The sequence below is a fragment of the Conger conger genome, chromosome 11 (genome assembly GCF_963514075.1).
Source record: "Conger conger chromosome 11, fConCon1.1, whole genome shotgun sequence".
In the NCBI taxonomy this organism is placed as follows: domain Eukaryota; kingdom Metazoa; phylum Chordata; class Actinopteri; order Anguilliformes; family Congridae; genus Conger; species Conger conger.
The window spans coordinates 31,382,988-31,410,266 of NC_083770.1; the positions used below are offsets into that span (position 1 = coordinate 31,382,988).

A 27,279-nucleotide genomic window follows, 5' to 3' on the forward strand; every position below is an offset into this window, starting at 1 on the left:
CAACCTTGGGTGGACTACGGTGGCGCCCATTACAACGACACGAGAGCATTTCGAAGGATATGACCTGAATTGTTTGTCTGCACCATACGCATAATTGTATCTGTGGCACCATCAGTAACAGACCATCCTGCTCGAGCCATTTAGAAAATACCAGCACATTCATTTCTCTCCCCTCCGCCATGCCCTACATCTGTTAACCTATTTCAGTGTGCCGGTGTCGCGCGGGGTTTACGTTCCAGTCTGCATGGGAATTATGCAGTAGTCTCTACGCATAAATTAATCTCTACCACAGAGTGTAAGTGTTATCGCACTAGCCTATACGGTGGTCGCGAGACTGTATTTGTCCTAGTTAAAGCAGGGCTGACAACTGTCGTGCTTTTTGCGTGCTTTCAGGCTGTATCTTATGCTGTCATTCTACTCAAACTCACGATGGAGGAATGTGCATTGTTGAAACAAATGGTCATTTCAAACGTAGGCCACAACAGGGTAAGGAATGTGTTACAATGAAAAGAGGATCTTCAGACATGTTTGTAAAAGCAGAGATTGAGTTTTTTGGGCTTTCTTTCTTTCGAAATATAAATATATCACAGGTGCGGGAAGCCCCAGAAATTGCTGCAGCTGGACTAAATATAGAGCGTTTCCTCCATACATTACTGTTCAGACCCTGCAGAAGGCCTTGCCTCAAATCAGATACTGCATCGCAGAATAAGTGGAAAAGCATTTTGATTGTGTGTGTAATTCCTGTAACTCAGTGAGCTTCCCAGCCTCTTATGTATAGTGGAAACTAATCCGGTAATTCTGAGGCGGCCAGAGGAGGGTGGGCTCCCCCCTTGAGTCTGGTTCCTCACAATCATAAAATGATTGAACATTCTGATATTAGAACATTTTAAAAAGTAGTAATATACAAAGTAGGCCTAATTCATGGATCTACGTTTGACTTCCTCTAAAACATTAATATATCGTATATTAGTAGTATAACAAAATCCTATCGCACCCTCATTCATTTATTTAAGTGTTAACTAGTTAGTATTCTGTGAGATTTTTGGGGTTATTTATGAATATAAAAAACATCTTTCCTAAACAAAGAACACATCATACAAGGTTTTTCGCAATCCTCAGACCAGGTGGTTATTTATAGGAAATCTGTGACAGGCTTGCCAGCATCCTGAAAGCCTCCCTTTTGCACTGTTAATGCATTCCTGTAAAAAAATTACTCATTACTCAATCCGTGCTTTGCACTTGATATTTGCCATTGGCAGCCTTGTGAACTGCAGTTTGCTGGCATGTGTTGAGATGAATCTGTCTGGAGGAGACGCTGTACACTATGAGTGAACACTGCGAATGCCCTGCGGTAGCATGTAGCATGTAGCATGCTGTAGGTCACAACCCCCCTGTCCAGCTCAGGTAAAACATGCAGTACGCAATTTACACCAACAACATACGACACCGATGAGACCGAGTTTGCCACCTCAGGTTTGCACACAGCACTTGCACAGCACTTGCTATTGGCTAGCATTTTTTAATCAGAGCCATCACTGCCCCCTCCTCCTTTTTTCAATGAATTTGCCAGGACAGGTAACTGAACCCATAAAAGGGTCATAAAAGAGCTGATCTTTCCCCAGAAGGATAAATCACCGATGGCTGAATGACCCTGCATTTCAGAATCATTAATGTCCAGGAATCAAATCCTGATTGTGCCAGTTCAGCAGAGGTCAAGAGTCCCACAGGGCAATAGCCACACAATGAAAGTGCAGCATCATCAATATAGCAACGCACATAGCAGCAACCAGCTGGAGACACACAGTCCAATTCCAATTAGTTCATACAGCTCCTCATCACTTTTGAAAGACGAGCCTTAATTATATATAAGTGCGGTGAACTAGTGTCTGTCATTTCGTTTCTTCAATAAATGAATTATTCATTTCACTTCTATTGGCTCACTCCGTTAGCCAAGCTAACATTAGTATTAAATAAAACGAACATAAATCTATCTTAAAAATAAGACACTAGAAAATAAAGAACTATATCAATCGCATACTATTCTGGTAACACCGAACAAGACAGTGCCAGCAGTGACAGGTTGATTCTACTTCCTGCTACTTCCCACAGGAACTAGGGATAATAAAATAGGCATGAAACAGTAAGTACAGCCAAAAAGTGTCTACCAGTTATCATCGGCATTGTTACTGACACTTTGTGATGGTTGAGACTAAAGTAAGGTCACAACTGCCTGGTTCCTAAGTGGCAATTTAGATAGCTGATAGTTAAACCACAAATAACCAATTTTTAGGCTATAACAGCTGCCACAGCTGAATCGCTTCTCTCATGATTCCTTTAATCTGAGGTCTCTGGGGAAACAACAAGTAAAGCCCTCATAAATATGAGTATGCAGCAGGGTGAAATAAATAACGATAGCCATTTTGCCAGCTGCTCTACCTGTCTCCAGTGATGATGTATTTGCTAACAGTGACTCTTCTCATGGCGTATAGCATTGCCCAGGGAGGGAGAGTGTCAGTCGGAGGAGTATCTCCGACCTCATTGTGCATTAGTAATTACTCTGGTCTTTTTAGGTGTCTGCTTGCACGTGGAGTGCAGCCCTCTGGCACAATATCTGACTGGCTGAACTACTATAGGAGAAGTAGTTGCTGAATACACTTGTGTGAAAGAACAGACATGCTAATCTGCACTCCCCAGAGCTGGTAGAAGACATTAAAGCACTGGGGCAACCATGCAACTACATTTTATCATTCCACATTGGGAGAAAATTTAAATGATGGATTAAAAATAACAAGCTCTTTGTCCTTATTGTGCAAACCTGAGCCTCAAATGTTCATGACGAATGACAGGCATGCAGACGGACCAATAGCAAGCTATATCTACTTACTTCTAGCCCTTGCTGCTCCAATCAGGAGGAGGAATTTAACCCAAACATTGGGAATGGGGGAAGGGAGGATTAGGACAGAGGAGGAAAAGAAGACGTTTAGGGGAGGTCAGGATCATTTTGGCCTGCTCTGAAAGCTTTGACCAGTGTAATGGTTAATGCAAGGCATACAATACCTCTTGATTAAGATGTTTCATAAGTGCAAAGCCTATTCTATGAAATAGTTAGTAAGGACTACACTCACCGAGCACTTTATTAGGTCGACTTGTACACCAGCTTGTTAAGGCAAATATTTAATTAACCAATCATGTGGCAGCTAACTAAATTCATACAAGCATGCAGACATGTTAAAGAGTCTCATGTTTTTCAGACCAAATATCAGAATGGGGAATAAATGTGATCTAAGTGACTTTGACTGTCGAATGATTGTTGGTGCCAGACAGGGTGATTTTCCTGGGATTTTCACTCACAACAGTCTCTAGTTTGCAGAGAATGGTGCGAGAAACAAAAAACATCCAGTGAGCAGCAGTTCTGCAGGCAAAAATGCGTTGTTAATGAGAGACGTCAGAGGAGAATGGCCAGACTGGTCAAAGCTGACAGGAAGGTGACAGTAACGCAAATAACCACACATTACAACAGTGGTATGCTGAAGAGCATCACTGAACACGCAACTCGTCAAACCTATAAGCGGATAGGCTGCAGCAGCAGAAAACCAATAACTCAAAAAGTCTGGTAAATACCTAATAAAGTGCAAGTGTATTTCCATACATACCCTTAAAAAGGAACACTGAAAACAAGTTACATTAAACTTTCAACTGGTTTTATTTAATCTCTGTGTTCTTTTGGCTTATTGATTCATTTGATCCATGTAATGTTGATAAGAATCTGCACCAGCATCTTGCCACCTCCTTGAACACGATGCACCCATTTCTGCAGTAACGTTAATGTGCGTACAGTGTGGTGATCCAGGTTCAGTCTCCCTCACCTCCGCCTGCAGGCTCTCCAGGCGGGACATGTGCTGGCTGGTTGAGAGGCTCTTCTCCCGGAAGTCATCCCGGAGCGAGTGGACCTGAGTGGACAGCTGCTTCTCCACCTCCGCAGCCTACGGAACACACAAATGGGCGGATCGCAGATGGGTTAGTGGACATAAGTATGCTTTCCCCATTCTACAGAGCAGCTGCTGGTCACGGCAGGACATAAACAGTATATTACACTCAGTGACTACTTTATTAGGTAGACCTGTACACCAGCTTGTTAAGGCAAATATTTAATCAGCCAATCATGTGGCAGCAACTAAATGCATAAAATTGTGCCGACGTGGTGTGGTGAAGAGGTTCAGCTGGTTCAGACCAAATATCAGAATGGGAAAGAAATGTGATCTAAGTGACTTTGACTGTGGAATGATTGTTGGTGCCAGACAGGGTGGTTTGAGTATCTCAGAAACGGCTGATCTCCTGGGATTTTCACGCACAACAGTTTCTACAGTTGGATGGTGCAAAAAACTAAAAACATCCAGTGAGCAGCATTTCTGCTGGCAGAAACGCATTGTTAATAAGAGAGATCAGAGGAGAATGGCCAGACTGGTCAAAGCTGACAGGAAGGTGACAGGAACACAAATAACCATGTATTACAATAGTCGTATGCAGAAGAACATCTCTGAATAGACATCACATCAAACCTCTAAGTGCATAGGATACAGCAGCAGAAGATTTAATAAGTCTAAAAAATGAATAAATACCTAAGAAAGTGCTCACTAAGTGTATATACAGTCAGGTCCATAAATATTTGGACATCGACACAATTCTCATCTTTTTGGCTCTATACACCACCACAATGGATTTGAAATGAAACAAACAAGATGTGCTTTAACTGCAGACTTTCAGCTTTAATTTGAGGGTATTTACATCCAAATCAGGTCAACGGTGTATATGTGCCTCCCACTTTTTAAGGGACCAAAAGTAATGGGACAAACTAACAATTATAAATCAAACTTTCACTTTTTAATACTTGGTTGCAAATCCTTTGCAGTTATTTACAGCCTGAAATCTGGAACGCATAGACATCACCAGACGCTGGGTTTCATCCCTGGTGATGCTCTGCCAGGCCTCTACTGCAACTGTCTTCAGTTCCTGCTTGTTCTTGGGGCATTTTCCCTTCAGTTTTGTCTTCAGCAAGTGAAATGCATGTTCAATCGGATTCAGGTCAGGTGATTAACTTGGCCATTGCATAACATTCCACTTCTTTGCCTTAAAAAACTCTTTGGTTGCTTTCGCAGTATGCTTCGGGTCATTGTCCATCTGCACTGTGAAGCGCCGTCCAATGAGTTCTGAAGCATTTGGCTGAATATGAGCAGATAATATTGCCCAAAACACTTCAGAATTCATCCTGCTGCTTTTGTCAGCAGTCACATCATCAATAAATACAAGGGAACCAGTTCCATTGGCAGCCATACATGCCCACGCCATGACACTACCACCACCATGCTTAACTGATGAGGTGGTATGTTTTGGATCATGAACAGTTCCTTTCCTTCTCCATACTCTTCTCTTCCCATCATTCTGGTACAAGTTGATCTTTGTCTCATCTGTCCATAGGATGTTGTTCTAGAACTGTAAAGGCTTTTTTAGATGTTGTTTGGCAAACTCTAATCTGGTCTTCCTGTATTTGAGGCTCACCAATGGTTTACATATTGTGGTGAACCCTCTGTATTCACTCTGGTGAAGTCTTCTCTTGATTGTTGACTTTGACACACATACACCTACCTCCTGGAGAGTGTTCTTGATCTGGCCAACTGTTGTGAAGGGGTTTTTCTTCACCAGAGAAATAATTCTTCTGTCATCCACCACAGTTGTTTTCCGTGGTCTCCCGGGTCTTTTGGTGTTGCTGAGCTCACCGGTGCGTTCTTTCTTTTTAGGAATGTTCCAAACACCTAATGTTTTTGCTATCTCTCTGATGGGTTTGTTTTGATTTTTCAGCCTAATGATGGCTTGCTTCACTGATAGTGACAGCTCTTTGGATCTCATATCGAGAGTTGACAGCAACAGATTCCAAATGCAAATAGCACACTTGAAATGAACTCTAGACCTTTTATGTGCTCCTTGTAAATGAGATAATGAGGGAATAACACACACCTGACCATGGGACAGCTGAGCAGCCAATTGTCCCATTACTTTTGGTCCCTTAAAAAGTGGGAGGCACATATAGAAACTGTTGTAATTCCTACACCATTCACATGATTTGGATGTACATACCCTCAAATTAAAGCTGAAAGTCTGCAGTTAAAGCATATCTTGTTTGTTTCATTTCAAATCCATTGTGGTGGTGTATAGAGCCAAAAAGAGGAGACTTGTGTCGATGTCCCAATATTTATGGACCTAACTGTATACTGTATAAAGTTATCGGTTATGTTATGTCTATGTATATTCAGGAGCCAGAATAGAGGTGGCAGTGTGATCGTGCTGCTTAATGAGGCTGTCTCCTCAGCCCTCAGGCCCTGCTGCCAGAGCAGAGATATTCTGGCCTGAGTCATCCAACATGCACACACACCCATACACATAAACACACACACACACACACACACACATACACACACACGCACGCACACGCACACACATACACACGCACACACACACAGTCACACACATACACACACGCACACACATGCACACACATGCACACATACACACACACGCACACACAGTCACACACATATACACACATGCACACACAAGCACACATGTACTGTACGCACACGCATACACATACACACACACACACACACACATATACACACATACACGCCCACACACAGTCACACACATACAAACACACGCACACACATGCACACACACACAGTCACACACATACACACACACACAGTCACACAGATACACACACACGCACACACATGCACACATGTACTGTACGCCCACACACGCTCACACACGCACACACACACATACACACACACGCACACACATGCACGCATGTACTGTACACACACACATGCTCACACATGCTCACACACACACACACACACACATACACAGTCTTACACTGTTCTGGCTTTCAGTTATCCTAGCCCTTGAACCCACAGGTCTATCTTAACTGTCTTCTGCCATCCATGGTTCAGGTTGCTATGACACACTGCTTCCTGTTCAGGACTGTGATAGGGAGGGAGGAAAGGCCAGATTGACCTTCCCTCCCCCATACACAGATATGACTCAGATATGCACCAGTACCCGTGTACCAGCACAACAGTAACAGAGAACAAAACTAAACCTTTCACCAAGACCAAGAAAACAAGATTTGTTTTTACAATTTATAAATACTCTGGAAGAAATAATCAACTCCAATGTTTGACACAAAAGGCATGCATATTTAAACAACAATGCAAGTCCTAAAAAACATTGATAAAACTATATAAAATATACTTTATCTACTTCCTCTATGTCTCAACTACATTTGTTTCGCTCCTTCAGCTTGCTGCCACTTCTCTGTGGAAACTCTGCTGATGAGCTGATGCATATCATATTCTAACTCTTTCACGCCCACGCTGTGAGTTTTGTGGCTTCATTTTTCCATCTTTACTTGAATAAGTAGCAGCAGGGAATGTAGGTAATGATGGTGCAAATGTTAAATTGACCCAAATATGCACCTTTTCATTATGAGAAGCAATTTTCTAGCATTAGACAATCTGTTTGAATCTCCATTTTTTGATGTTTTTGATCTGAAATGCATATCCACGAATCCAACAGCATCATCTATGTATGTATTTTTAATTGGCTATTTCATAAATGTACCAGACAGATAGTCAGAGAACAGTGATGAAAAGGTGTTTCGGCACAGTAGGAAATTCCTCTCAATGGCAACATCATAAAAACCTGGGCAATGCAGTGTCAAATCAGGGTCACTTAAAGACATAATGAGGCTTACAGAACTCACACACAGCTGGGTTCTGTCTGTCCATTATGTTACAGTTAATTTTATCAGTAACTGTGCAAGCACAGAAGAAGAAACTATACAGCAGATAGCCTGGCTCCAAGTGACACACACAAAAATGTGCTCTCAGAGATTAATTGAACTTTGCCAGCCTATCACAGAGAACTGAGACTGGAAGAAATGTGTCACAGACACTATATCACGGTATGATTCACCAGGAAAAGGGAAAGAAACAAAAATGCCAGCAAACTCCCATTAACAACTGCCTGGACTGTAGTTGAAAACGAGTACAACACATAACAGCACAGAACAGAAACCAAGCTGTTGTACTGTATTTAACTAGCACTCCAACCCCTGCTGTCATCAGCACAAGCACCCCTTACACGCACTCTCTCTCTCACACACACACACACACAACACATCCAAGTTCTGTCTGTCCTTTATGTGAGAGTTAATCTTATCAGTAACTGTGTGATTTTTGTTCTTTTGTGCACAAAAGAACAAACTATACAGCAGATAGTGTGGCTCCAAGTGAAAAAAAGAAAGTACACATTTAAGCAAGCACAGAAGAAGAAACTATACAGCAGATAGCCTGGCTCCAAGTGACACACACAAAAATGTGCTCTCAGAGATTAATTGAACTTTGCCAGCCTATCACAGAGAACTGAGACTGGAAGAAATGTGTCGCAGACACTATATCACAGTATGATTCACCAGGAAAAGGGAAAGAAACAAAAATGTCAGCAAACTCCCATTAACAACTGCCTGGACTGTAGTTGAAAACGAGTACAACACATAACAGCACAGAACAGAAACCAAGCTGTTGTACTGTATTTAACTAGCACTCCAACCCCTGCTGTCATCAGCACAAGCACCCCTTACACGCACTCTCTCTCACACACACACACACACACACACACGACATCCAAGTTCTGTCTGTCCTTTATGTGAGAGTTAATCTTATCAGTAACTGTGTGATTTTTGTTCTTTTGTGCACAAAAGAACAAACTATACAGCAGATAGTGTGGCTCCAAGTGAAAGAAAGAAAGTACACATTTTCCGAAAACAACATGACTCGCGAGACATCATTTGCACTGTGAGGAAGAAGCACTCACTGTCCCTAGGAGTTTTAAAATGAAGAAAAATAAAATAATGCATTTATATTGTAGTCCATGTACCAGGTCCAGATACACTGTGTACTCAGAACCTCCATGGTCCCTGCACTGTAAATATCAGTCGACTCTTTGTCCCAACTTGACACGGGAATACTTCAGGATCTTTTCTCTTAAACTCGTCCTTGCTTTCCTCTCAAACCGTAACCCATTTTTCATGCGCCGAGAGACTAACAGCACACATTAGAGAGAAATGCTGCATTATGAATGCATAATTCTTGATTAGATGGTGAGCCAGGAAGCTGAGCATGTCAGTTAGTCTGGGAAAAGGGGGAAATGGGGTGCATTATGATAATATTCAGTGGCATGCTCTGATTGTGCTTTACAATGATATTAGTCTGTGGGTTCTATAGTATATTCTTCAGTTGGCTAATGAATTGTGTATCCTTCAGTGAATTCTATGTAATTGTATTTGGGTCTATAGTTTCTTTCTCACAGTTTGGAATGCCAAGTGATATTCATCATTAGCTCAAATCATTTTGGGAGCACAGACAAAGCATGTGATCTCCTCTGAAACATGTGAGGTCAAGTCTCTGCCTCTTAAACGGGCATGAGGTAGAGGAAGACTACACATACTACACGTACTGTTTGACCAAGTAGACTGTCCCAGCCGGCCATAGTCAGCTCAGCTCAGTCAGACTCAGTATCAGTCAGCGGGCCCCGTCCACCTAGTAGAACAGTGACTTAACAGATTCAACCACCCAGCAGCCTTGGTATAGGGTCTTTAGTTTGCCATTGGGCAGTGAGTTGTATATCCTGTTGTCCAATTAATTGTGTACTTTACTGTTGGTCACCAGAGGTGGTCAGAATGTAAAAGTCCTTCCCGTGTGTTTATTCCTCCCATGAGCTCCTGCTGATTTCATGTATTAGTTCTACCTCCTGGCTGCAGAATTGTGTTAATGACCAAATCCAGGTGATTGGAACAAAATAAGGGGAGGATGTTTACTTTCTGCACCTGGATTTTACACCTCTGTTGGTCACTGTCATATAGGCTCTCTACCATTGAGTAGTGAGCTCTCTACTCTATGGTGGCTGCGGCTAGGAGCGCGCTCTGCTCACGACATACAGCTGCTATATCGCCAGAGAGGATCCGCAGCTGCCCGCCCACCGCCGTGTGGTCACATACTGCTCTGCAGCCTGGCTGCAGCCTGGCTGGCAGGGTCCACCCACACCCAGGGCTGCCGCAGTCTGCCCACCCCGCCCCAGTGCAAAGTGCCCGGAGTGGGGCTCTTCTTCTCAGCAGTGTGGCTGAGGACAGGGGTGCCACTGGACAGGGGGTGAGGGGGGATACGGGGGACAGGGGCTGCAGGGGCCTGTGGGGGAGCTACAGAGGTGTTCTCCATGGTCCACACAAACGGCCACTCTGTGAACGGCTTCTGGACCACCGTGTGCTGCGTGAGAGCTTGTGACCGCCTGGGGGTGCAGCTGGGTTTACAGAGACTGCTGTGGCCCCTCGTCTCTCCTTCTCACCCCTGCCACTGATGTTCACGACAGTGTGAGTTCAAAGGCCACTGAATTCCTGCACTGCACTGGGAAATGGAAATACAAATCCTGAAATGTAAAATATTGTAAAGAAATAAAAATAATTAAGCTGTTTTCCCATGCTGTTTAGATTTGGTTATGGTGTTTTAAAGACGCAGCATCTTCTGGCTCTGGTCTGCAATGCAGACAACCTTTACTGCCTGATCAGAAAGCTGACTGGCTCAGCCTGGATCAGACCACAGCTATGTCCCTCCCACGGCCTTGCTGGCATGGTGATTGGAAGATTCAAGTGAGATTAGCACAGCCTCATTAGCATAGCCGAGACTGCACTGGAGAAACAGAGTCCGATTATCAGATATCACCATAGCAACCCTGGAATCCTATATGGGCTGATAAGGAGAAGAGTGATTTAAAGAAGGTCCGGGATTGGACTGAGATATTGCAGATAAATGTCATGGAGGATGAAACAGAACATTATTTATATATGAACCTTTCCCAAGAAAATAAAATCTATTTCCTTCCTGTATTCAGTCTGATTACTAAATATCTTGTTACTTAGAAAAGGCTGTGCACATGACTAATCAAAAATTGAAAATTGAAAATTGAAAAACATTTGAAAATGCATCTAAATACATCTTTCTGTTTCCAACACTTTATGAAATAGAATTAAAATACATTTCCAGCTCAAAATGATACTAAAAATGGTGCAATACATTTCTAGTACAATGAAAGTATCATGAAACGTGCTGATGAATATATTTACAGGAAACCATGTATCCGTTGTGTATTGTTCCTGATGGTGAGGGGGCTCAGGCCAGCATCCATATTCTAGCATCTGTTTGATGCGCTAATGTGCATTGGAACCACGTCTGCAGATTCTGGAATAATTGAAAGACTGAACCAGATATGTAGTGGAGGATGAGAGGAGACGTCCCTGGGGGGCTTTAGTACAAGAGGATGACTGGAGCGGCTGGATCATTCTGATTAAATGGTGTGTGGATTAGTAAAGTACTGACATATGTACTGGTGCCAAGTGGGGGGGGGGGCAAAGGGTGGGACAACCCCTCAATATTTAGAATTGGCAGCAATGTAACATTAAACACCAAATTATTTAGCAGTTGTTCCTTCCTCCATCGGATGCCCACATGCAAGCACCCAACATGGGCCCACAGAAAGGTGCCCAATCATACTTCCTGTGTCGCTCAACACAATGCTCGCATTCGGCTGATTAAACATAATTTTGTGAGGATAAACAAATTCTTCAGCCAAGTTAATTGAGAAAAAATGCGTTGGTAGGCAACCACTTGATTTTCTGAGTAGTTGCTGCCAGCTAGCTAATGACTTTAATCAACTCTGTCCATTCCTGAAGGTTCTTCTCAAAGCATAGTTTGTGTTCTGAGCTTTTGAAAAATATTTATAGTGCTATACATTTTTTCACTTGGAATTGTTCCCTTTGGCACATGCAAAGATTGCTGTGCTCATCGGAAGGAATACTGGCACAATACTGTACATATAGTCCAAACTTAAATGTTTATAATTATGAATAAATGCTATAAAATAAATCTGTGCATGGTATCTTTCCTGTCTTTCAGAGCACATACAAAACTGCCTGGGCAATTTGCCGAACATATGTACATTAAGTACATTAAAAAAGACACCTCCAGAAAACAAAAACGATGTGCTTGCCTTCCTTAGAAGCATACCAGCCACCAGTGAGACACGTTTAATAACTATGCCTAGATATACATACAGATATACTATGCCTATAAATATGCAATGTTATCTGGACTAAACCAAGACTTTATAATCTGGATAGGGTGTCAGTCACTAAATTGCTTATTCTGCATTCTATATTACATGTTCAAGTTAAAGGATTGAAGAACCAAACTCCATTTAAACAAGCACTGATTCTTATGAAAAAAATTCAAACAATTATGATGAGTATATTCAGCCAGTTCGGTTCCACTGTACACGTAACTCAGGACTAAGAAGTGGGCTTCGATCTGGGCTTCTTTTTTACTTGCAAATAGTCTTTTTGACTGACTGTTTATTCTATAGGGAAGCTATTTGATAGGACGTGCATCTACAGTGTCCATCTCGTGACGCACAATAGTAGTCCACGTGCATCCATAAACAAACGCTTATATTCAGAAAATAACATTTTCACACATATCTCATGTGAGTCAGTTATATAATCACAAGAAAAACCGGAGATGTGCTGTCATGAGTATCCTTGATGAGCCAAACAGCAGAAGACACAATACCAGCAGACAAAGCATTTAACGAGTACGATAAGCCTTTACATTATTACGGCACAGGCATCCTTTTTTTCTGCTTTCCACATAGCTGACATTCACACTTTTCCCCATGGCTCATTATGGGGGTGCTGTTTGGGACAGTAAAAGACAATAACCCCCCAATGTTAAGTGTCCTAGTCTGTGAGCCCCTGTAGATATGAAGGGCGTGCCGCCCGTTGGCTGTCCCTTTTGATAACGGTGTGGGACGCAGACCGTCTGTCCCGGTCCACCGTATGGAGCCCCTGTCTCTGGTGAGAGCAGCTGACCACGCTAACGCCCTGTCTCTGGTGAGAGCAGCTGACCACGCTAACGCTGCACTGTCACTGCTAGCTTGGACCAAGCCGTCCCGGGTGTGACGATGAGGGTTCCCTTGGCTGCCGGTTTGTGACTCAGCACACCCTGGCTCTCACTGCAGCGGGGCTGCCGTTCACTCTCAGCCGGGCCTCGTGACCCTCCAACTGGAGCTTCAGTGTGGAGGTTCTAACAGAATATTCAGGAGGGAAGTCTTTGTGCAATTCCCCTGACCTAGTTTGACATTTCTTTTTTGTCACTTTATGGCCAGTCCCCTGTCGCAGCTCGCCACGTCCTGAAAAGCATCAGCAGCAAGGTCACCAAGGGGTCACGTCAATGGCAGTAACTCCTCGCTCACGACTGGAGCAAAGCACAGGCAGCTAATGTTGGAAGGGTGGGGACGGGGGGAGGGTGGGGACGGGGGGAGGCTGGGTGGATTGGTATAGGAGAACCAGTGAGATGAAATGACCGTATTTCATTTTGACCACAGTGGTTTTTTCAGTCTCCTAAGTGCTTGTGATGCTAGAGGTGATTCGGGGGTGTTTCACGGGGACAGGAGGTGGAAGTAGACCCAATGCACCCAATTCAATTAGTGCTGATGTCAGCCCTCTCCATCTCCCCCCTCCCCACCAGCAGTAGACTTTATTTCATCCATACTTCCTTTGCACACACAGTCACACAGATGCACCTTATGGTTGTGTCTGCTAAACTTACTGCATGTTGAGATCTAAATGTAATTATCATATTTACCGTTTATGTCATATTACTTTTGTGTTGTTTTATTAATTCAGTTAAGGAGTGTTTCATAATTATAATAATTATAATAATAATAACTGATAATAATAATAATAATAATAATAATAACTGATGAACGATAATGCTTTAGCTTCATTGCCTGGTAGCATTTACTAGGAACTTCTTAACCCTCAGCGTGGGGTCTGAATGATTAATCTGGCAACAGATTATGCATGCTGTTGCAGACTCTACAGTATGTAACACTTAAAACATAGGTTTCTCACCCCTAAGGACAACCCAGTGGTCAAAACACACAGCAGTTTCTGAGCCACATACAGTAAACACAGCTGTTTTTATCCAGCTCTTCGAACTGGCTGGTAAGTGCCACAGCAAACAGCAGCACAGAGCACATCTTGCCTCTTTGGTGTTGCTTCACTCTACTGTACTAGTAATATGTGTCTTTACTGTGACCCCCGACTGTCTGTGACAGGGACGTTTGCCCAGGGGTCACACTGTGATCAACACAGAGATCACAGGCTGTGCTATGTTCCCATGGCCACTTGTGTGTCAGAAACACCCCCTGCTTGGTGCTGCCTTTTGTTAATCAGATTACAGTGTCCTAGGATCCTAACAACTGTGTGACATAATCTACCCTGTGGTGCACCTGGGGATCACACAACAGTGCCTCAACACGATAAGCTCCACCTGAAAGCACCAGCTTGAAAGTTGTTCATAACTGTGGTAGGTAGCTGGTAGCTTGACTGTTACCAGCTGTTTCAAAACATAGCTTGAGCTGGTCAAACCATGTTTAGCTTGGGAGCTGATCTGAACGAGTCAACCAGCTAAACCATTTTGAGCTGGGAGCTAGTCTGAACTGGTCACCAACTACAAGCTGTTTCAAAACCTAGCTTGAGCTGTTTCTTTCAGCAGGGGGTGCTATACCTGCATGGAACACAGGTCTCCACAGGGCAGGATACTCCACAGGGCAGGACCCCAGAGAGCAGGGAGCCTCCTCACAGGGCAGAGCACAGAGCTAATAGAGCACAACAGCCATTAAGCGGTAAATACAGAACTCAGGGGAGCACAGCTCATGCACAGGCCTGGAAACAGCACGGCACACGGCGGAACAAAACGTTCGACTCCCGCACAACACACCGCTGCACCCACAATGCCCAGGGGCAGGCGACCGAGGGCGGAGGGACGGCTTTCCTCCCCCCCTCTGGACCAAATAAATGTTCTTTGATTTCTTTGTTCTTTGTTTTATATTCACATTCATTTCAGGGACCGCTGGGAATCTCTGAGCTGTTTGTAAAGGCAGGAGAAAAAAAAGGAGTAACACTTTGCTTTTAATGGCGGTTTAAACTTGAGGCCAAATGTTGATTATATCCAAGGGGTTCGTACTGACAGCATGAGGAAGGGGTTTTCTCTACACCTGACAGTGTTGTCCTTGCCTGCACACCGCCTCCGGGATTTATCCATGGAGAACAGATGTCCTCTTTCACCTCTCCTCGACTCCTTTACTCCATGATTTGAGCCGTATACAGACATGGTCGCTCATTGGCCTCTTTGAGTCCTGTGCACATTGTCACCTGAGCACAGCTGGCTGCAGATGGGGAACCAAATATATTACAGGCCCAACACAGCTGTTCAGTGTGACAGACATGCGAAGTCTCAATCTGACACCTCCATTAGAGCTACACGTCGCACTGCGATGAAAGGCTCTCAGATGATGATGAATCGCTGCTTCAGTGTCACTAAGTGTCTCTTTGTTTTTCAAGGACTTGAGGACTGCACTGTTCTTGTTTTTTTGTCTCTTTTCTTTTGCTTTCTTTTCATTTGTAAATCATGAACCACAGTCAAGGCCATCTGGAAGTATGAGGTGCACAATAAATGAACAAGGGAGTGGAAAACACACAAAGCTTTGGTGGGATTTCCACTCTGCCTTTTTCCGGCACTGCTGTAAACTAACAAGGCAAATATAGAATGGCCTTTTAGTAAACAGTATGAAGCCTAGTTGGGCTGAATGTGTACGGGTGTATAATAAAGAGGAAAACAGGGTGTAAGTACTTGTGTGTGTGTGTGTGTGTGTGTGAGGGTATATGTATGTGCCATCTGGTGAACTGTAAAATGCCATACAGCAAAGAACGTTCCCATGGTTACACATGGAATTTGACATGTAATGTGGGTTGATATGGCAACCAGACAGAAGTAGGGTTGGAGAAGCTGTGAGTCTGCCAGCTGCTGCTCTCTCTCTCTCTCCTGCACTGTCTCTCTGTCTCTCTCTCTCCTGCTCTGTCTCTCTCTGTTTTCTCTCTCTCCCGCTCTGTTTCTCTCTCTCTCCTGCCCGCTCTGTCTCTCTGTCTCTTCCGCTCTATCTCTCTCTCTCTCTCCCGCTCTGTCTCTCTCTCTCCCACTCTGTCTCTCTCTGTTTCTCTCTCTCTCTCTCTCTGCATACTCTCTGGATACGCACACTGCAGAGGAACATTGTAGGCTCTTATTGTTTTGTTTATTCCAGCCTTTCCGTCTTTCTCACTTGTGCATTGTGTGGTCATAAGCCACAGCGCTGCCGTGAAATTACAACTTGATCTATTATGTACAAACCCAGCTCTGTTTCCTGATGCTCTGCAGTTCCCCATCAGATACAGCTTCATCAGATTCACACTGCATTGCAACCTGACAAAGTCCAACATATAAATATGAAACGATGAATTTATCATGAATATGCAATATACATAAATATACTATACGTACTGTATGTCATATGTATATTTCTGTATATAAATATATGTGTACTATGATATACTTTAAAACGTACGTACACACATACATATCATCATAGGCAATATGATTGATAGAGGAAGTACATTGCATATACACTGCAGTATTTAGCAAAATTTGATGCCCTTGATGACACAGGGAATTTCTTGTGGAATCCACTGCATTGTTTCCAGGTTAACCAAATGGCCCTTGATAACACGCTCCTATTTAGCTGAGATTGCCTTGAGCTCCTCAAGGTCCTTCTTGTCTCCATGAAGAGACGTTTTGGCTGTCGATATCAGTGCGGCTCTCCAATAGAGCCAACCAACTGGCAGAATGCCCACTTGGATGTGTCAGAAACATTTTGTTGTCTACAGCTGAAACTGACCAAACCAAGACAGGTCACAACTTTGAGGAAGAACTGTTTTCACATCGCAGACAAGGTTACAGTTCTTAAATACTTCCCTCTACCTGTTTCTGTTTCTCTATTCAGTCATATTGTACTGTGCATGTGTTTTACTATTAAAAGTAAACCAAACATTGGCCATCACGGCATTGACACCTTGAAGGTTATTGTGACGCAGAGGGACACATATTTTTACCCATTTCATCTTTCATTTTGGAATCTGCTATGGTACTATGCTTCTGAATCACCGCTGTGTCACCCACACATACAGGGTGCACTGCAGCTAAAGCACAAGCTCTCTTCTGACACACTTGCCCTTGAGCCAATGACAAGTGTTCACACTACGAGCCACACAGCATATCATTAGCATATCACACGAGAGCTAATGCTAATCATGGAAGAAGCACACTGTTCTCTTGATGACAACTTGCTAACCTGCAGGCCCCTGGAGAATGGCTAGGGGGCTCCTAAGTAACACAAACTCACAAAGCTCTGGCTATCCTACTCTGGAGAGATGAAGCCACTTGTGACACTATGTCATTGTTGGCTAATGACAGAAGAGGCATGTATTGTGTGTTTTGGAATAACTGCTCTTTATGCAGCACATTCAATATATTATTTCCTATTTAATTTCAGAAGAAAGCTCTATGGACTGATAGAGTGCAGTGCTGATAGGTAGAGTGAGGAAGAGTGTACCCTGGCCTAGAACTTCACATAACCGTACTGTCACTCGGAACAATTGGCTGTAACCATGGAAACTGCACTCCACAGCTTCATTGGAAATACAGTTTCATAGAGGCCAGACACAAATACAGATGAATACTAATGTGTCATACAAACCGGGTATCCTGTACCCAACTGTAGACCTTGCTGAGGATCTGAGTATTGCCATCAGCAGTTATCTTACAGTATAATCATCTCTAGAGTAAATGGAAAAGCAGCAGAAATTGTATTTGTTTCTTTAAAACATCAACCTAAGAGATTAAATGAAATGAGGGACACCCTTACACCCTGGGTGACCCCATGACTGCACTGGGACCCCTGGCCACAGTCAGCACAGGCCTGATTGGATAATGAACTATGGGATGCTGAATCAATGACCAGGGCTTTAACTGATTCAACCACCCCTATGACCTAAGACCACTGGCAGTTAGTCATTGATGAAAAGACTGCTGTCATGTGACCTGTGCTTGGTCCTGTGAGGACTATAGTCAGGACCAAGGTGGGCTAATGGGCTTGCCTTGGACTATGAATATCCCCTCCGAGTGACGAAGCAGAGGTCCATATAGCTCATCCACAGCAGGTTAATCTTGGCTATGATCAGGTGTGTGGGCATGTTTTCTAATAAAGTCCCGACCAGCTATTTTTAATGTTGCTATATTCAGTGATGGATGAGCTGTATCCTAATCTGGCATAAAAAAATGAAAATATACATGATGTATAACAATTTGAGTCGTAGTTTACATCTCAGAGAACAACATCTGCACTTTCTGGAAGGGAGGGGAACTGGTCACTAATGCCAAGGTCTTGCTATTACTGCTGAAACTTCAACCCCAGTGTTCATAGGACACTGGAACACTGAATCCCACACTACAAAAAAGTCTAAAGAAGCATTTCAATCTTGTAAGATTTAAGACTTGTAAGACTTTTTTCTCTCGAGTAGAAAATATTAGCTTGTTTTAAGTTTACTTACCCCATTGGCAAATCTTGAAATCATTGGCAATATTTTTGTCTTTTCAAAAACATAAATAAGATTTTAAGTCTCAATATAATACTAATACATGTTGAGATTTACTTGTATTTATCTTGTTGCTTTATTTGCGGTGAAAGAGGTTCTTTCTATCCCCATTCTGGAAAAAAGGAGAACTACCTGCCAGGCTGACTTTAATGATTTTGATGCAAATCTATTTTCAAGCATCCATAAGGTTGTGGCCTCGCCTCTGGGCCCAAGCGGTGATGTCATTAGACAGTGTTCCCTCTCTCTTGCTGTGACCAGATTATGGCCGCCGGGCGATCAGCCTTATTCACATGTCCAGCTGCCTCTTCCTGTGCTACACGCAGCACAGAGCTCTGCATCCGCACAAACACCAACCACTGCTGCCCACTCCTTCGCCTGGAGATCTCACTTCTGATTGGCTCTCATTCCCATCTGAATGATGTAGCCAAGATGAATCATCACACATTTACTGATCGGATAATGTGTGCTGAGAGCCACACACACACACACACACACACACGCACATATATACACACACACACTCACACTCACACACACATCTGCACGCACATACATAAACACACACACTTTAATGAGACTTTAATATCCCCAGTACTGGCACTCGTGTGTCTTCACCCTGCAGAATGTCTGATGCAGTATAGGCTGGGACAGTGCATCTCTCGCCTGGAGTCTTTAGAATACAGAAAGTCTGTTATTGAGGATTACAGCTTATCCCCGCTCTGCACCCTCTTACTCTGATCCTGCTTGTAATGGGCAGGCCAGTGGTTGCTAGGTTGCGGCCCCTGCCCTGTGTGGTGTACCTGCTTTTCTTCTTTGAAGTAGAAAAAAAAAATCCATGAAATTTGTGAAGAGCATTACGGCACTGATCAAAGCTATCTTTTCTGCCCTGGGACAGTCATCATTTGGCATTAATTAGAAGGGATTGCTGTGTGTTTTTCCCCTTGGTTCAGATTGCAGACAGGTTGTCTCTGTTCAGTAGAATCTGGGTTGTCATTTGCATACTGTAGGCCATCTAGCAATGAATCCTCCAGTCCGTGGCACTGAACTGCATTTCTATTTATGTTCTTCATCAGATGCTCTGAGCTGATGAGGATAGAGCGAAACCACTTTTTTATTGGAAGGTGCCACTGCAAACCAGTTTGACTGACTGCCCACAAGACAGTGGTGCACCTATTTTCTTTAAAATAAAACATAAGAATATTTGCCAAATCTACTGTATAGACTGTTTTCTCTGTTAATAATTTTAATACAATTATTTTTGCATGTTGAGGGGATTATTAGCTGTTATGATTCCTATTTTGTCATCTCTGTCTATCATGGCTCCCTAATATTCTGGTACATGTCTTTCTGCAAGTGTCTGGGTGTTGTTACTATTGTCAGTGAAAACAGTGGACAGTGGTTTTACAGTGCTCTGCCACATGGCTCTACGCTTCTTACAGGATATTCACCTGCGCTGTTCGTCACAGACCAGTCACAGAAGCGATGCAGCTGCCCTCCCTTATCCCTTAACCCCCTCTGTTTCCGATCGCCGTACCCCTCATCCAGTATTAATGACCCCACAGACAACAGAGACGGGTCTTTCCAGATGCTTACAGGTCCCCTGCCTCTCCATGAGCTGTGAAATAAGTGCTCACGGAGATCTATTTTAATCCCAATAAGGACAGCCCGGCTCCAGGGGAGAGGAGATGGAGAGTGCAGGTTGAAATAGCCGCCTGCCAATGTCTGGCTCCTGCACAGGAAGTTTTTCAAATGGGGCTTTTTAACAATGCAGTGGTCCTGAAAAATGTAGGTGTTCTCTTACCTAAGGCAGCCAAACACTTCTGAGTTCCCCCGTCCTTCCAATAACATTGATCAAAATTCTCCTACTGACTCTCATACTACTAAACATATCTCAGCTTTAAATGTTACGTTTCCTTCCTTCCCCTTGTGAAGATACCCTCCCCTCTGCAGGGAGAGCTGGAGCATCAGCACTGTGGGTACTAAGGATATTGCTGTTATTCATCTTATTCATGGTGCTTAAAAGGTTTTCCCAGCAGCGTACAGGCTGGAGGCTTTCTGCAGCAGAGGGGCTCAAGATCAATATGGCCGATCAGAATTCAAAACTACCACTGAAGCTCTCCAAAGCCCAGAGTCTCAGCCTGCTTTTTACTATGTGCCCAATGCTGGTTTCTTTCTGACATTACAAATAGGAGTATTACACCTTCAAATATAATATGTTGACATACGATTTCAGCTTGCTGCATTCATCAAGAAAACAATCGTACAACTTTTTTATGTTCACTTACATTACTTTGAATATGCATATCAAAATTTGGATGCTTCTCCGTGTATTTGTGTGAAACAAAACAAATAGATTTATGTTTATATAATGTAATGTAAATGTAGATTAATTAGAATGGCAGCATATTTCCTCTCATTTAAAAATCAGCAGGCAGTGCATCTAAAAAGCATCTCTTGGTGCTGGAGTGTTCTTTTACCCCCTCCCTCTAAATGTCCTACTTTGCTTATTGCTAGCTGATGAAGCCCGTCTCTTTCTTTCGCATTAGACAGACTGGAGAGCGGGGAGAACTCACCCAGCGCGGGTGTGAACAGCCTGCAGCTGTTCTGGTGTGAAGACAAAAACAGCCCTGTCACTGTTCTGCATGATGGGAGTCTTATCAGCTCCACTGCAGTCCTAAATCAGGCCACAGCATATCATCTACAGGGGGACAGAGACATTTTGAGGGACCGGGGGGCCCAGGCCTGGGCCCTCCTCTATGGTCTCTTATTCTGTGGTACTGGTCTCTGATCATCACACGGATTTGTCTGCTGTGGTTTAATAAGCTTACTTATAATGGGGGCTTAGCAGGGGTAGGGGTACAGCGTAAATAAAACTCACAACACTAGGCAGTGTGGCTGGACAGCACTTTGTCAGTTTTCTTTGTTTGTGTTTGTGTTGTCCGGTTACAGGGCTTTGGGTCTGAAGGGCATCAGTCAGGGCTGGAGATAGGCCTGCAGACCAGTCAATCCGCACTCTCAGGGGAGAGCAATCGATGCCAGGGAGTGCTTTTCCTCACGAAGGTGGCAACAGTTGCCATGGTCATCTTCTCTGCAGTGTGTGGTTTAACTCTTCCTCAGGGCATGTCTGACCACACATATTATGTGCTTTTGAGGGAAATACAGATAACTTAGCCCACCATTCATCAAATGAGTGACATTATTTGGAGAATATGTTACAATATTTTATGTAAATGATCCATCTAAGATTTAGCAATATTGAACGATTTGCTGCTTGATGTATTCACAGTCCAATTTATTTGAATCAAGCATTAATATTCGACAGTGGAAAGCAGGATGTTCCACTGTATTTGTGATTAACTTGCAGACTATAATGGGTGGCTGTATGAGTGAGTGTATGTGTGAGTGAGTGGTGTGTGTGTGTGTGTGTGGGCACGCACGCACGCACACGCATGCGTTTGCTTGCATCTGCATTTGCGTGCTAGCGCCTGTCCTTACGGAACAATTAAATTATTCCTGTTCTAGCCTGGGTACGGATGACTCAGACCTTTCATGTGGCGTGAGGCAGGAATTGAGTTGGCTCTGTCGCTATGGGTTACCACATAACGAGTGGCAGCCAACAGCGAGACAAGGAAGCTAAGTGAACTCTTCTCCCTCACAACAGGGGAAAGCCGGTTGTACATCACCTCTTGTGTGAGACAAATGTGTGTTTGATTATGAAGAGGGAAGGACAGACCACCATAGGACCTGCTTCACTTGACAGCAAACCAATACACAGCTACAGCCAGTAGAAGGGTGCGGATTAAGGAAAGAACCTTAAGCTGCACGGCATCATTCTCATGCCTGTTTTTCAATGCCTGCAGAGCTGCACTTCCCACATTAAGACCACACGGCTACACATTAAGACCGCATTGCTGCAGGCTCCTGCATGCTCACATGGGCATGAAATTGTTCACATTTTATCTTTGGACAAAACTGTATATCAACTGTCCTCTGGCAAAGAGCATTTAGAGTCTGAATCATTACAGACTGTACATACCCTGTACAATAGCCTGAAAGAGATGCTACTGTACATCAGACATCGTGTGTGACACGAAATCAGGCCACTGCCCCTGACACACCCTGCCATTTTATGAGCGTTATTCTGTCCTGAGGGCATTGCGGGTCACTGCATTAGTCCCAGATATCTGTAGTGCACTCCTAAATGCACCCCCCAGATCAGTGCCATCAATTAGAAGCCTATAACAGACATCCCAACCTTGCAAAAATTATTTCCAGGGGTTCCCCTGCAAATTACACGACCTGGCTGGGGGGATTACCCTGCACTTTGCAGTTCCTGATTTGCAATTACTGGACTGTTACTCAATTAGCGACGGGATGATGTGAATTTCACTTCCGCGCTGCACATTTCTGACCCCTCACGGGTATCACAGTTAGCAGGTAAAAAAACCTTGGAGGTTCCCGGAACCTTCCGGGACATGCACAGGGCCAGCTATAGAGCAGTCGGGTACACAGGCCGGGCGCAGCGGCCCTGTGCGGCAGCGCAGGCGGGTTAACGGGGCCGGTACTGACCCGGCTGAGCTGCTCCAGCAGCCGGTGGTTCTGCTCCGACAGCTGGGAGACGGCGCGGGTCTTGTCCCTGTCGGCCTCGCGCAGCTGCACCTGGTGGCGCTCCAGCTCTCCCTGCAGCTGCCGCACGTCCGTCTCCAGCTCCGCCACGCGGCCCTCCCACTCTCCCTCTCGGCTCTCCAGCCTCCTCCTCAGCTCGTGCTTCTCCTGCTCCAGGTGCTGGGGGGGGGGGGGGGGAGGAAGGGGGGGAGTCACTCCTCGTATTTACATAAATAAATAACATTAGACACGCATACTCCAATATGCAGGCTATAATAAGAATTATCTCTTTTGTGCTACTCTATTCCCACTTGCGTACTCACACTCACACAGACAGACACACACACTTCCTCGCATGCCAATCAGTCTTGTATGAAGGCAGACAGGGATCAGAATTTCAGCCAGTCATAGGCGGTCATTAGTCTGAATGGTTCAGCTTCAAAAATCAGCTGTGTTTGTTCTAAACTGATCTGCACCAGAATACAGGACTCATTATCTCCTCCCATTCCAATATTGCAGGTAGTAGGGCATGATGGGTATTGGAGTAAGATTCCACGAGGACTGGGATCAGTTAGGGCATTCATACATTTGTGAGAGAAAGAAAGATATTTTTATTAAAGTCATATTTCAGATGTTATTTCCTTTCTCAGATACTCTCTTCTCTGTTATTTCCCACACTTTTTAATAAGTTAAATTCCTGTGCGCAATCAAGGCCCGGGGTGATTTCATTTTTTACTAAAGGAAAGGTATAGAATATATATAAAATGTCTTCGTTGCATTTCATTGACAAATTTCATTCCCTAAATTGAAATAAGAGAATCCCTATGTTGCAAACAATTAATTTCACTCACAACAGTCGATTATGTTGATGTCCCATCTTTCTGCCTAATTTAGAATTTATTTGACTTTTTTCAGCTGCTGGATTCAGTTAGGGCTGAAGGATTTGGGATTTGAATAGCCAGAACTACAACTGCAAACCACTTGATGAGGTAAAAATTGTTATTGACTTTCACAGACCAATACAAACTGTTATAACATAAGATTTTGTTTACGTATTTCATTTAATTGCTATGCTCTCTGTGTTGTTATGATGATAATAGCTCAGCTTCTAGTTTCACTGTGGGAGGTAAAAGATAGTAAACAGTGTTTTATTCCTTGTATTTACATAAATAAATACGATTAGACATGCATACTGGAATATACTGGCTTTAACATGATTATAAGTACAATGATCTCTTTTGTGTGACAGTACTGTTATGTACCTGTATGATACAGTAAAGTACCACACAGGTAGTTCCCAACCACTGGACCAGGTAAGACCAGGTTTTCACTTACTGTATGATTACGCATTCACCAAGTTATATTAATCATTTAAAAATGTTTTAAAGCTAAATGGACATTTAAATAAATTTGACAATTTAATGTCATTTTATTTTTTTCTTTGCCTAGTTTCATTTTGTTTGAGATGGAGAGTTTACTCATTCACTGTACACTTTATTTACAATGTTGTATTTCCAGTGTGCTGGAATGGGGTCATGTGGAGGAAGAGCTTAGGAAAGAGTTTCTTACGTACTGAGGCGAGGCCATACCCCCGGATAAACAACACATACTGGTGGAATGTCTGCATCACTGTCAGGTGTTTATTAATGTACTGAAGTAGTTCTTACTTTAAGGGAAACCCAATGATCTCATTAAACGCGATGCATTCAATTGCTAATTTAGTTTTTAAATAGTGTGAGGCGTTTGCTTGCAATTCTAACGTGCGAAACGTTGTTTACAGGAGATTATAATGTAGTACATCAGGGCATTAGCTCCTACCTCCAATTTCTCGTTGAGGTCTTTGTTCATTTTCTCATATTGCTTAGTCAAGTCTTGGTTTCGCTCGAGCAGTGCTTTGCCGAGCTTAGCAGCCAAAACCAAGTCCTTTTCTTTTTGTCGGAAGAGCGACAGTAAGTCAGGATCCTGCCCATTAACAGGCATTTCTAAGACGGTTAAGTCGGTGCTTTCCTCCCGGTCGCCTGTTAGCATGGCAAGCTCTTCTTCTAGTGCCATCCCGAGGCCTCCGGGGCCAGCGTACAGCAGCGAATGGCTCTGAAACCCTCCCGAGTCTTGAGGGGGTTTGATGCCGTGATCCAGCGAGTGCTCCATGCAGTCGCTGTCCAGCTCTTGTGGTGCTGAAATCGCGGCTGTAGATGAGTGCAGATTGAGGCAGAAAGCTGACATCGCCGCCCGGCGGACAAGAGGCAGGAGAGATTCTGATTTACACCGACGTTGTTCGCGCTGTCACAGGTTTCGTCTTACCCGATCCTTTCTGCGCCGATGATATTCCCATTCAAATGTTTCCATAATCACCACACAATCTGTTATTTCATGGTCCACGACTTGCAGCAACCTGTCCTACCCAGAATTCACCCTCCCAAGCCCCCCTCCCCCCAAACTCACACCAACCTCCTTAATCCTGTGTAAAATAATACCAGTCCGAAGGTAGTCGACTATCTTCCAGGTTTCTGTTATTTAAACCTCTACGAAATCAGACCAGGTAGCGCTGTGTCCTCACATTAACCTTACTGAGGGGCTTTCACCAGCGATCGGTCTCTCCTCCCCGATGCGCTGGGGTCCTGGTTCCCCATTATCGTTGCCTCTCATACGGGAGGCATCTTGCGGATCCCTGGCCTGGAACGTATATTCATAAATAGTTTTCAGTAGATGCGCAATCCCGGTAGCCCCACCTCCCTTTCCCCGCTGTGCGCGTGCCCAGATTTCATACGTCAGGCTAACAACTTGTTACCAAAGGCTTTCTATTGGCTGGTCATGATAACGCCATTCTCGCTTACTGTACCTGGTATGTGACGTAAATGTGTTAGTATTCCATTTTCCTCTAAGCCACACATTGGTGTAAACGAGATTGTTGCACTCAACCAATCAATCAATCGTATCTTCCATCTCTGGTTAAGAGAGACTGAGATCCTTATATATACTAGGCTACATTTCAGCAGTAATCCCCAATATGCTAATGAGTAGAAACGAACAAAATTAGACGTCACACAACAGAAGCACAAATAAATACACACAATTCATTCTTCACTTTGAATTTGATGCAATTAAAAATAAATGTATTTTCTTGAAAGAAGGTTTTCAACCCGAGAGAGATAATTAGTACCCCACCCCACCCCAACCCCACCAAAGAATCTGAGAAGTGATTGCAATATTGTGAACATTAAGGCCAATCTATAGAAGGACTTGTTTACTTGCATCCTTCACTGACGATGGCCTTCGTTTGGACACCATGACCACTCTGTGTTGTTTGGGGCTGACTCTCCCTGCACAGTGACTGTTTGAGCATGAAAACAACGGACAGACACAGGATTACCAGGATCTCCTAATCTCTCCTGCTCAGAATAGATCTCTCTGCCAATAGGAATCCTAAAACCAATGCCAGTTAGCTCAGCAGGCAGTAAACAGCAGACATGGCTGTTTATGAACGGTATAAAGAAGCTTATTTTGCTCTTAATTCCCCCCTACCTTCCCCCACCGTACTGAACATTTTAGCGGGATTTTCTTTTAATTATTTGAATATTTTAACACTACATGTGAACACAGAAAACCCCTGTAAAATATTAAACACAGAAAAACATGATTTCTTTTTAGTAATTTACTTAATTATTTATTTCTTTACATCAATTTTATTAACACATTATACTTTGCTGCTGCCCCTACCACAGAGTGCATTGGTATGTGAACTGTGTGAACCATTTCTGAGAGGGCGTGTGTGTTTCTTTATAATGCAGTGGCGTACAGAAGAACATGAACGATTAAAAACAATAGCTTTGCTGGACTTTAATGTGAGGGCACAATAGAAGTAGGTCAACCTGGCTTTCACCATCAGCATGGCAGATCTTCTTCCAAGGGAATGGAGAGGGAGCGCATTTTATGACCCGGTCAGCTAAAGTGGTTTTAATGGCTTTATTTGTTAT

General features: G+C 43.6%; 1 protein-coding gene across 1 annotated transcript in view; it reads right to left on the bottom strand.

Moving 5' to 3' along the window:
- The window catches only part of bicdl1 (BICD family like cargo adaptor 1), a 36,789-nt gene extending 11,261 nt beyond the window's left edge, over window positions 1–25,528 (bottom strand). Inside the window, exons 1-4 of the mRNA XM_061260787.1 lie at window positions 25,124–25,528; window positions 23,270–23,485; window positions 3,867–3,983; window positions 2,885–2,896 (exon numbers count right to left, since the gene is read on the bottom strand). Coding sequence (XP_061116771.1) covers window positions 2,885–2,896; window positions 3,867–3,983; window positions 23,270–23,485; window positions 25,124–25,528 — 750 coding nt within the window. The remainder of the gene's footprint in view (window positions 1–2,884; window positions 2,897–3,866; window positions 3,984–23,269; window positions 23,486–25,123) is intronic.
- Between the last annotated feature and the right edge of the window lie 1,751 nt (window positions 25,529–27,279).